This window comes from Lathamus discolor, chromosome 4 (assembly GCF_037157495.1).
Source record: "Lathamus discolor isolate bLatDis1 chromosome 4, bLatDis1.hap1, whole genome shotgun sequence".
Lineage (NCBI taxonomy): Eukaryota > Metazoa > Chordata > Aves > Psittaciformes > Psittacidae > Lathamus > Lathamus discolor.
In genome coordinates, this window is record NC_088887.1 from 20,312,716 (window position 1) to 20,325,852 (window position 13,137).

General features: G+C 37.0%; 1 protein-coding gene across 10 annotated transcripts in view; it reads right to left on the reverse strand.

The window, feature by feature from the left end:
- The window catches only part of LOC136013124 (zona pellucida-like domain-containing protein 1), a 103,206-nt gene that overhangs the window by 16,169 nt on the left and 73,900 nt on the right, over positions 1 to 13,137 (reverse strand). For all 10 annotated transcript variants that reach the window (XM_065676485.1, XM_065676487.1, XM_065676486.1 and 7 more), the window contains 2 exons: positions 7,051 to 7,164; positions 1,103 to 1,323 (listed from right to left, as the gene is read on the reverse strand). In XM_065676485.1, the coding sequence (XP_065532557.1) occupies positions 1,103 to 1,323; positions 7,051 to 7,164 (335 nt within the window). The remainder of the gene's footprint in view (positions 1 to 1,102; positions 1,324 to 7,050; positions 7,165 to 13,137) is intronic.

Sequence of the window (13,137 nt, forward strand, 5' to 3'; positions counted from 1 at the left end):
CTAGGTCACAGAGCACATTGGACATTCCAGCCTAGTTTTACAAAGTTATTAGCAACAAAATAGAGGGTTTGTTATAAAAACTTATAGGTATCATCAAATGCAAATATGAATTCCAGATACAATATAAGCCTTAAAAAGTATACATTTTTACATTTGCTTTTCTAAATTATTCATAGATACTTTAATACAAGTCATCACTGTTTGTACAGTGTGATATACACAAACGGTACAACTCTTCTCCCTTGGTTTAGAAGGTTTGAGACCTTGTGGGTTCTTCTTTCCCCGTTCCAAGTAAGATAGCTTTATTAAATAAAATGAAATTACAGTGGTACAAAACAGACTTCCAAGTCAGCTCCTGGTTCCAATTTTGTTTCCATAAACTCACCCACAGCTAAGGATTAGTCATTAGCTGCACAAAGATGAGCTAAGATGGCTAAACCAGCATCCATCATATTTGAGAAATTGCGGCAGTCCAGTGAAATTTCCACTGACTGGAAAAGGGGAAATACAGCCCCCATTTTTGAAAAGGGTAAAAAAAGTAAGACCCGGGGAACTACAGGCTGCTTTTTCTCGCTTCTGTGCCCTGCAAGATGATGAAGCAGATCCTCCTAGAAACTATGCTAAGGCACAGAGAACATTAGGAGGTGATTTGTGACAGCCAGCATGGTTTTACTAAGGGCAAATCATGCCTGACTAATCTGGTGGCCTTCTACAACAGGGTTACGGATTTGGAGAAGGAAGAGCAACTGACATCATCTACATGGACTTGTACAAAGCATTTGACAATGCCTTCCTTGTCTCTAAACTGAAGAGGCATTGATTTGACAGATGGACCACTCGATGGATAAGGAATTGGCTGGGTAGTTGCCTTCAGGTATACTTCCTACTCAGAAGACAAACATGCGTCCCAACAAATTTTCTTTTTACTAATCATGATTACAAATTACCAAACTTTCTCTAGATTTTTTTATGTGTACAATATATTACTATCAGGGTAAGACAAAGTAAACATCATGTTTAAGAGATACAATGCTGTTAAGGACATTCACTTGATTCTGTTCATAAACAGCCATGCTACAATTTCACGTCAACTTTGTCTTACCACTAGAGTGTTTCCACAGGATTCTAAAGTACTCAGATTGATGATGAAAATGACCACTGCTGGAAAAGTGTTGTTATTGATGAAACCCCTGCAGTGGGCATCACCATGTTTCCCATTCAGCGCCAGATCTGTCTCAGAATAGCCAGAGAAAAGAACTGTGCAGAAATTTATCTTCATAGTAATTGTCTGTACTCCACAGAAAACATTGATATCTCTTTCAGCTGTGATAAAAATACAGGAAAAGTCATTGTAAGATGATGTATTTCAAGTAATCACCATATAATTATTGTAGCAGTTAGTCTACTGTTGTAACTTCTGATCAAATTTTTTAGACCCCAGTTAAGGCAAAATATTGGAATATAAAGGTCAGAATAGCACTATTCTAAAAAATAGATTTGACTCTACAACTTCAGTAGAGAAAACACAAGAATTAATATAGTAAAAGAGGCTACCACACAAAACATAATTTCAAATTTCCCTGGCAAATCATTTAGTAGCATATTCATAAGCCAAAGCACTGCAGTGTAGTGGGAAATAGCAAGTGAATAAACATTTGGAGTCCAGTTAAATTCTGGAACAGAAATTCCCAGTGATATTGAGAAACTGAGGAGGCTAAGCTCTGCATTCTAACCCACCTGGCGTGGAAATCAGATGCATTTGTCTGAGCCTGTCTGGAGGCCATTTTGTGTGATACCACTGTCTCAGGCTGTGCAGACTTTGAGGTAGAATCAACAGTGTATCAGAGGAATTTATTATGACATCTTTAAAGTTGGGGGCTTTTTTAAGTTCAAGTTTAGCATCAAGTTCAAGTTAAGGCATCAAGTTTAGCTTTACTGAAAAAGCAGTTGACTTTTGAAAGACAATAATCAATACCACACCACATCTTGCAGTCTTTCATTCTGTACATTATGAAGATACAAAAGACCTAGAAAACAGCCGTTGTTACAATTGATCAATACTTGAAGAGCAAAAAACCCTCTTGGATGAACCTGACCTTTTTAAAAAAAAAAAAAAAAAATACACAAAACAAAAGTTCTGAACATTCTTGTGTACTTGAATGGGAAAGCATGAGGTTAAGATACAGACGCAAACAATAGTTAATTTTGCTTTAGAGCTATAACAGAGTTTTTCTATAAGCTCTTCTCTGCCTGTAGATGACAGGGGGAGGCTATTTCTTTTTTTCCCCCCCTAGTGTTTTACAAGAAGACACACTGCATCATGTTAAACACAAACGTTACTCCTTTATATAACAACTCATTTATTATACCTGTTTAAAGATTGAGTGCTATTAAAAATTGCAGAACAACTTCAGTCAATACTATACCATAAAGCCTGTGGAAATGAATTGTTTCACTGCACTGTCACAACAGTGATGACAAAAATGAAATCAGCTAGCACTTCCCTCACAGTACAGAACAAGCAGTTTAATTTAGACAGCTTTAATAGTGGCTTTAAAGCCAAAATGATCAAGTGCAGGAAATATCAGGCTGAACTCAGTCCTAAGCTAATGTGGTGATAAATGTTACTCACTGGGTGTAAATGTGGCTAAAAGAGGTAATGGAGGCAAGGTGATGGAGACTGAAGTGATTTGGCATGAAAATCTCCTGATTTGTACATATACATAATTACACCAATATAATATAGAAAGGTCATGAAGAAACACTCCTTGGTTTTCACTACATGGGGACTGTTATGATCCATTTAATTGGTATACTAAGATAGAGGGTACAGTACAAAAAGACAAATGGCAAAGTGCGGTGCTACACTTACTTGAACCAATGAAAACAGATTGTAATAAATTGCAGGATGCAATTATAAATAGCTCAGTTAATTTTATAACTCACTTTAACCCTTTTAAAAAGCTGGATATTACTTTACCTGTAAAGGTACCATTACTGTTTGTAAAATTCTCATTTAACACTCAAGGGAACAAGACCATACACAGTACAAAAACAATATTTGTGCTATACAGGAGCATAAACAGCCTTTTCAGACAGAACCTTTTCCGTCCACTACTTTACAAGGAAGTACTGTTGTCAAATTAGTCCATTCTGGAATTACCACAACAATATTTGTTCAGAAATTAATTTGAAACCAGGTTCAAAGAGATCCAATATCTCTTTCAATGCTAAGTATCTAGCTTATTTCTTGTCAAATTAGAAAGGTAAATATTACCCCTATATATCATAGAATGGTTTGGCTCAGAAGGGACCTTAAAAATCATCTAGCTTCAAACCCCCTGAGATGGGCAATGACACCCTCCCTAGACCAGGTTGCTCAAAGCCCCGTCCAACCCGGCCTTGAACACTGCTAGGGATGGGGCAGCCACAACTTCTCTGGGCAACCTGTGCCAGCACCTCACCACTCTTGCAGTGAAGAATTTTTTCCTAATATCTAAATCTACCCTCTTTCAGTTTGAAGCCATTCCCCCTTGTCCTGTCAGTACATGCCCTTGTAAAAAACTCCTCTCCAGATTTCTTGTAGGTCCCCTTTAAGTACTGGAAAGGCTGCTATCAGGTCTCCCCAGAGCCTTTTCTTCTCCAGGCTGAACATCCCCAGTTTTCACTGGAGAGGTGCTTCAGCCCCCTGATCATGGCCCTTCTCTGTACAGATGGATAAGTTTAAATAAAAAAGTAATTGCATTCATGCACTAAAAGCTTCTTTTATTCAGAGTAAGGCAGGAGCAACGGCTTGAAGGTTAGATCACCCAGCTGATGGAACTTCAAACATAACAACCTCTTTTTTTATTGAGTTTGCATGCAGGCAAACCACTTCTGACCCAAATGACACAAGATACCTATAGTCAACAGTACTCACAGGGGTGTCCCATTCAAAACAGAGTAAAGTTTAAGAGTTGCAGATACTACTGTAACAGAACTGATCTTGAATCAATGACATGAGAACACAAGCTAAATGCTGACAGCTGCACTGCCTACTTCCGCTCTGGTACCCTTTACATTGCCAAGACTCATCCCAGAGCATGCAGTGAAAAACCTGCCCAGAGCAAAAACTTCCCACAAACACTCGTCAACAAGTCATTCCACCAGAAGAGGTGTGAAAGGTGCTTACAGTTCAAACTCAGCTTCTCTCCATGAGCCTCCTCTTTGATCAAATTGCTGCTTTGATGGTGAATTAAAATGCACAGTGTACATGAAAAAGCTGCAGTATTTTCTTAGCTTCTACTAAGTTCTCAGCCTGTACTTAGAGCAAGATCTCCCTGTACCAAAACTGTGCTTCACATCTGAAGACAGCCAGACTGCTATGGTTCTCTCCTCCAAAAGCCTTTTAAAAAAGCTATGCTTTACTGCAGTGAAGAACTAAAGCATTTTTCTCCAAGTAATTCTCTGAAGGATGACAACATCTAACCTTATTAAATAGTTTCTAGAACATATCTAGCTTTTGGTATAAAAAACCCACAGACTATTCAATCTACCCAACATGGGGTTTTTTCTTCATCCCTGCTGATTATTCCATACTGATGCTCTCAAAACAAACCTGCGAACTGCAGGAACAGAAGTCCTGCTTGGTAATTTATCTTCCTACTTATGAAGCATCATCCCCAAGCAAGAAGTCACCTCAACAATGAATGATAAAGACACAAAAAAATGAAAAATGGATGAGCTCCAAGATTCCTTTAAAAAGGCTTAGTTTCTCATCGTTGCTAAAGACAACTTCTGTTCTCCACCAAAAAAGAGCAGAAAACTTAAAAATCCAATGGCTTCCCTGGTATCTGCATATCACAGACCTCAGTAAGAAAGCCATTCTCATGCCATGTTTGAAATTTCAGCTGACAACAATGAAAAATCTTAGTGTGAAAAAAATATGGACCAAGAAGAAAGTTTACCCATAACCAGCTAGCATGGAGAGATGCTTGTTTTGAAATGTTCTCATGTTTTACTTCCGCCACTATTTCCCTTATATTTGAACTCTGAAGGCAGTGAACGTAGCACCCTCAAAGCCACATCTTTGAGGCTGAGTCAAGCACTGGGGAAGCAAACATAGTAATAATGAATCCCTTCTCCCTGAAGAGGCTCTCTCACCTGTGTTCTGGAGTTCTTCAACCCAGGAAACAGAGCTGCAGCAGCTTCACTCAGCTCCAGAGCCCTAGCCCATTACGTGACATTCCCTTTTGCATACTGAGAATAATGCCTGTCAAATTTTGGGACAAAAGGTTTTAATTTTTTTACCTCTATCTATCTCAAATGCAGAATTACTTTTCTTTCCTAGCTCTCAAAATCAGCACTAAGACTGTTGATTAAATTCCAAGCACTGCATCTTCACTGCCTGGGATCACAAGCAAGAAAGAGTAGGACTGTACTCTCAGCAACTATGAGCAGTGTAGGGTGATTAGCACTTACTTGTAACCTAATTTTCTCCCAAGTCCCTGAGATTTGGCAGACATGGAACCTGATATGACCTTTTTTTTTTTTTTTTTGGGTGAGGAAGAACTGCAGGAGGCCCCTAAACACCCACAGAAAGAGCTGTATTCAATTCATGGGTATCACATTGCAAATATAAAATTATGGCACAGGGCTGGTGCAAAAAAATTACCAGAGAAAAATTGAAAAATAAGAGAAAGAGAAATCTAAATTTCCCTCCAGTTGTTGCAACCCTCTCAAGAACAGAAAAACAATTACATAAAAGGCTACAAAGGCTAGATCTGAGAAGGGTGGGCACAATTCGCACAAACATTTGAAGCAAGCCTGTATAGCTCCTACTTTTCAGAAGGGGAATATATAAGCAGTTTGTGAAATACTCAGTTAAACAGAGATTTTGTCAAGGATGGGGACGACGTATTTGATCTTCTTTGCATGTGTTATTTCTCTGCTCTTCATATTCACGTTAAGTGAAAAAGGATCAAATCCACTGCCAACAAAGTACCTAACAGTATGGTGGCAACACAGGATGCAATAAACAGACTGTAGGCTTTCTGCTGAATTAAGTTTAATAAGAGAGCTGCCCCTTCCTAGAAAAAATGGAACAAAATAAAACAATAAAAAGTGAAAACTATTCTAATTCAGAAAGCAACTACATTGAATGGTATTACAGGGTAATCCTATACCGAGAGTACTGTAGGTTACCCTGCTCTTGCAGGGGGGTTGGACTAGATGATCTTTTTAGGTCCCTTCCAACCCTTGGGATTCTGTGATTCTGTGATTCTGTGAGAGTTCACCACTATACTGTTCAGTTCAATTGCTGTCTCAGAATACCAGATGTGAGCAAGCCAGTACTCACAGCCATTATTATTATTATTATTACTGTTCTGCCTAAGAAACAACTGAGGCAGGAAGGATAAGCAATGTAACAGAGACTAAAAGTTCTCTTTAGCTGAGTGAACCCTGAGACATGTTACTAAAACTGACATTTCTATTTCTCACTGTATTAACAGGTCTGGACACCTAGTGTCCCCAAAACATCATTCCTATTTTCTCAGAGGCATGAGTGTACATCATGCATAGATACATGCCATTTAATATTGAAACGCAGCACTAAATTCTGCCATCAACTTCATTTTGCTCAAAAATAGGTATTTCTTTATTTCAGTAAAAGGACATTAAAATATTCTCTTACCCAGATAAAACATGAAAGAAAACCCAACTAGATGCTTCTGACTCAAATCTATAGAAAATATTTACAATAACACGATTTTCTGGTGAATTTCTTGGACACGATAGCGGTATGGCAAAAGCAGGTAAAACCCCACTGATATCAGGGGAGTTGTTTTGATTACTACTAGTCTGAATTTGAACCATTGTGCAAGTAAGAAGTAAAGCAAAGCACAATATTAGAGGTAGTTTTATTGTCACCAATATAGTTAATCCTCACTTAATGTGGAGTCCTACCCCCAGGCTTCAGACAGATTTAAAGCTCTGCATTTAAAAACAAGCACAGCTTTGAACCAAGGCAATAAAGAAGCCATTAGTAAAAAAGGGCTATTAAACACTTACCAGGAAACCTGCTATGGAGGTTAGCATCACAGTTGTATCCATTGAATTGAGCAGTCACTGAAAGCACTTTAATCGTCAGCAGGAGCACTAACCATATCTGTTCCATTGCAAAACCTAGCAAAACATTAGGTGGTTACTACATACATCTGTTCATTGCATTAAAGATGCTTACTGCAGACATTTAACCACCTGGGAGGTGATGGCCTCCAGCAAAGGGACTGGGAATAAAGCTCAAAAGCTTGTGGGGAAGAGGCCATAGGCAGCAGGGCCCATTTCTCTACTTCTGAGTAATGTACAATTTCTATTCAGTTCTACATCTTCTAACCATCACTTGTGGCAATAAAATCACTTAACGATGATATAAAAGGAAAAAAATATCCGTAAAATATACCAATAGCTTAGGATTGCTTGAACTCCAACAGCTTTTTTTTTTTTTTTGTCATTTCAGTGTAAAACTTTGAGAAAGACACCTTGGAACATTAGATTTGTTGTAGCCAAGTCCTTGAAAACCATACAGATAATCAGCTGGCTGAAAAATTCTCAGGCTCAAGGTCCTAGAATAAAAATCAGTTCATAAATACTTGCCAAAAATCTGTTCAAGCACACATGCAATTGCAGTGAACTTAGGTACAGAGTCTGCACATACTTGAATTGTACCTGGCAAACAAGCCATGACATCAGAACACTACTTACTACTGTCTTGAGTAACTATTCCTCTTGGAAGGAAAACTCCAAGGTGTAATACCTGTGGTATTTAATGCAACCAAAAAACAAAATCTAATTCATGCTTTTGTGAAAAATATCCCAAAATATTGAGATTTTTGTCCATGAATTGAAGTGTATATTAATTATTATTATAAGACTTTGGAATCTTATGAAATATTTCTGCTAATGTAGACCTCAAATGCAGCAATGCATTTGCCTAGACAGAAAATGAGCAATTCTAAGATTTAGGAGTCTTGTTTTCTCTAAGACTACAGACACAGATAATGATCATCGCCTTTCTCCAAATGGACAAAACCCATTCATAAACTCCATAAATGCAGCACAGCTAACACAGCCAAATCCGGCATGGCAAGCAGCTGTTATGCATTGCAGAGAAGAGCTGACAACAGCACACTCTTAACTGTACTTTTCATAGCTACACAGCAATCTCAGTTCAAGTCTGCTCAAATTAATAGAAAGGTGTACACTAGTTTTCAAAACAGGCTCAGAGTTCACAAACCTGGAATTCAAAGACTTGTTTTGAAAGACCGACCCATAGAAGACACTCCCAAGTGCTTCTTGTCAGCAAACAAGCCAACTACAGCAAAAAAGTCAAAGACATATACAAATGTTTGGCCATTTACTCCTGCATAATTCTGCTTGGAAGTACACGGAATAAAAATAAGAAAATTGGAAATGCCAGCTTCCTCCTAAGCCTGCATGCTTTCTAAGTCAGGTATAACTTCTAAGACCATATTCAAAAGCTGGTTTGCTACCAAGTCCTGCACAACTCCTCAAAGTGCGATCTATGGCAACAATGCAACCTCCTTTCAGTTTCAGGTGGATACAAAACTCTAAATGAAAGCACTCTTTGACCCTCCTTTTCCATTAGACTCTTATGCCATTTGACAGCACTTACAGCTAATGCTGGTGAAGAATTGTGGAGACATAAGAAAACAAATTTTCTAATTGGGTTGCTATGAAACTTCTATATTTTTATGATCTCCTCACCTTCTCAATTACTCTTAGGTAGAGAAGTAAGGTGGTGTATTGTTTACTATGAAGATTCATACTTTATTTTGAAAGAAATATTTTTTCCTTTGGAAAACTGGCATTTCTCCAGTGTACTGGATCCTTATCTCTGCTTGTACAACAGTTACATCGATAAAGTGGCTATTATTGTTCTGTTGTATATGAGTTGGTTCCTGATGTCCATCACAATGGTATAAATAAAGAGCAATTTACCAAGATCTAACCTGACTTCGGTTTTCTAACTGCCACAGTAATATTTGCTATCAAATAAACACTGTTTGAAAAAAAATTAACAAAAGATGACACCGAGAAAGCTGTAGCTATTATTTTAGATGAAAAGCAGAACTTAAATTCTAAAATTTTAATTATTAAACAACTTCTGCTGCTGTGTTTCAGAGAAAGAAGAGATGACTATGAAGATACAAAGCTGAATTAAAACATTAAGTATGTATAGGATTAGTTCTCTAGCTGTACTCTGAACAAGACCGATTTTAACACAACCAATAATGCCCTACTTGCTTCCTGTCTATTGACTCATCTGCACATGGATCAACATGACCAGCTGAGCTCAATACTGCTGATTTCATTTAAATAAGTTAGGAACATGCATTATTTTTCATTTCTCAACAGAATTACAGGGCTAGAAAGCACTGTGAGAGGCCAGCCTCACCTATCTGCCCACCCCAGCAGGAATCAAGGCAGCCATTCCTGTTTTTCCAGCCTGTTCTTAAAGGCCTCTGGCTATCTATTTCTCAATGGAAATTTCAGTTCCCCAAACATAAAAGGCATCTTAACCAAAAGGTTCATACTATATTGATAGTGCTGAAAATTTCATCTTAGCAGCATAAAAGTCTTATCAAACTAGTGACAGAAACATCATAATCTTATTGTTTGTGCATGAATATGAAATCAAAATTCCATGAAAAAAAAAAATGAAGATAATATACAAGTGTCAGGAATAGGGTAATTTATAATCCATGAGTCAAAATCATATGGAAGAGTTACCAACATATTCAGCATGGAGTCACCCCTGCACATCTTAGTGTTCTGTGCTGTGTATCATTGAAGAGTACAAAGGCTCAAGTTGCATGACAGTCTTTAAACTTAATCGTTATCATTTTACAAAGCTATGACCCTGTTTTCACAGACTTCACCATGTCAGAAAAACCTCCAAAAATTTCAAAGATGCTTATGATTTAAACAAAAGCCATTTTTCAGTCAATTTAGGAATTTAGTTTCATGACGAAACAGTGGTTTGGCCTATCTAGATTCCATGTTCCTTCCTCTCTCACCACCCATTAATTTCTCTTCTTTACTCATTCTCTTTAAAAAGATCTTCAAAAATTTTCTATTGTAAAATGCATTCACTGATTCCATTACACATTTTTATTGAAATTCATTTGTGAGACAGTTCTAAGTATTATATCAAATATTCATCCTGTTATCATGATTATAGGATGTTCTATGAGAATAGAACTGTAATCCTGTAATCCTCTGCTTATTCTTTATTTTTCATTCACAGTGTGTGGCAGTTTAAAACCAAACCAAAACAAAACAAAAAACAAAAAACAAAAAACAAATTTAATAGTAAAAATGAAAACTTCTGAGAGAAAATTATGTATGTGAGAAGCACGTAACAAAGCTAGTGAAAAATGTGTTTTCATACATGTATTTTACATGTCTAAAATAGTTTCTTGTGTTGTTGGTTTACTGTTTGTCTTACTGCCACACTTGCTTTGGTACCTGCACCCAAGTTGTGAATAGTTGTGAAGTACATTAAATGTACTGCTGTCAGGTCTTCTAGAACCTCTTGTTTCTAGATGCATATTAGATCATTTGCTATCACTTAAAAGTAACTTGGTGAACAAAACCAGAAGACTACCTCTCTCTACCTCAAGTTCTTCTGTGGAACTTGTTTTTAACTTGTACATGTGAAACATTCAGATAACATTTTCACTATTGCCTTCTACTTCATCGCCTTGGCTCTTCTGAAACAGATAAAATAGGACTTGGAACTTTACAATATGTGTCTTGAAGACAAGCCTACCAAATGGTGATAATTGGCTATTTTCAAAAGGATAGTTACAGAAAAAAGGGCACCCGAGATAAGAAGAACTTGAAGACACTTTTCAATTATAAAGTTTCCCTCTGGTTGTGGATTATCTTTGGAGCTGAGACTTTGAAACATAGCTCTTCTCTTCTTACACATTTCTGATTTCAGACTCTATAGTGCCATCTCATTTCTGACACCAAGCAACACCTGCAAAGCTGAAAAAATACATACATGCCAACAAGCACACACATGTATATATATGACATACATACATGACACAGAGGCACACATATATATCTTGAAGGTCAGCAATTTCCTAAGCAGAGGACTAAAGCTGATGACAGAGGAAAGCTATGAACAGACATAAGTTCCCAAAATTACAGCATTTGAGGGTACACAAAACAGACATATACATGTTAAATTATTACATTTGTTGTAAGGAAATAATAAAACTAAGAACAGAGATCAGTTCACCCTAGAAAAACAGCTGTTTGTTTTTTTTTTCCCACCAGATATAGTTTTGGTTTTATAGGTAAGCTAATACATTTCTCTGACAGCTATTCAGAACGTGAGGATTTGCAGTTGCAGACTATGCAAGACAGACACATACACACAGGCAGAAAAATCTTTTTCAGCTTCAATTATTTGGTCCTAGAATGACTGGTGTTTATTCACTAGTCACATATTTCTCTCCATTACTGAGATTTAAAAACAAGAGTCCTGAACTAGCTCCATATTACATCAACTTTGCAATTAAATGTTGGGTCAAAGCTTGGAGCCTCTCCTTCATCAAACTTCCATCAGAATCAGAGCTTTACATGATGAAGACTAAATCATAGCTAAAGTCTCAAATGCAAAGATGTTCTGTGAATCAAGCAGGTGCCTACACTGTCCAAAGAAAATGAGAGACTGGGGAACAAACTTTTGCCCAGTTTTTTCAAAGCAATTGAAAATTCAAAGGCATGCTGTTCTTTTCATCCTACAAAATCAGAAAAAGGTGTGTTTCAAGAGACATGCACTAGTATGGGTCCATCTGGTGCTTCATCTCATAGCCTTGGATAGACAAAACCTCCAGCTGAGGCTGGTTTTCTGCCTGCTCAGAGACTAGGGAAATTTAACTGGTGTACCATACTGACAAAAAAACAAAACAAAGCAAAACCCCACAAAATAAAACCCTAGCCCCCCTCCCCCCCCCCAAAAACGCAAACAAACAAAAAAAAACACAACCCAAAAAAACCTCCAAAAACATTCATAATAATCTTTTAAACATTATATTTGTGTATGTGTGTCTGCATCATTACAGCACACCCTTGTCTGCACTGAGATTAAAAGAAATCTGGTCTGAAAAGAAATGATGTTAACTACATATTTACAAGATAAGAAGAGAATTTACAAGATAAGAAGAGAAACAGTGATCAAATGAAGTATATGACTATATTAAGTATTTCCAAGAGATTTACATAAAGTAGCATAATACCTTCTCTTCTAAGGAGAAAAACCGTTAACTGTTAGCGAAATACAGTTATTAAAGCATAAAAATACTGAACAACTAGTTTTTGAACAAGCCAGAGATCTTGACTTACTAGATCTATTTAAACTTATTCACTTAAGACTGTTGAAGTCACGGAGTAAACTGTTTACCTGTTATTCTGTGCTAAATATCAGAGTTATTCTAACTTTGCCTATATCCCCTAGTCCACTAGTGAAATACTAATATTCTTCAGATGCACCCCTTCCACCCACCCTGGTCCATAGTAATTTTACTTTAGTTATGCTTAGTAATGGAAGTTAGATTTTACTTTAAATATTGCCAGAATACTTGCTTTGCTGTCAAACAAAGATGACTTCCGTAGGATATTTAGATCTTTCTTCCTGTGTTTCACAGAAAATATTACTGAAACTTTTCCAGACATTTATTTTAACCTAGGGAATGATAGCATTTTCCAAATCTTGCCCATCTTATCATACAACAAATGTACCTAAATATGTATTTGACAGATAAGCTAAAAATTTAGAGGTTTTGTTTGAAATGATGTTTCTGACTCCATGGTTCCCAGATACCTCAATAAAATGTGAAAGCACAAATAAGTTTAATATTCCTGATATAAAAATGGACAAAAATCACATCTCCTAAGCTTCACAAGAAAAACAGATTTCTATTGTGTTTTCTGACCTGCATGAGCTAACCACTGTTTCCCACAGGACATTCATACTGATATGAAATGGAGAAATTGTCAGTGAGAACAGATTTGAAAGGAAAGCATGTTTGAAGGAAGTGCTTTATGGTCAAAACTTTG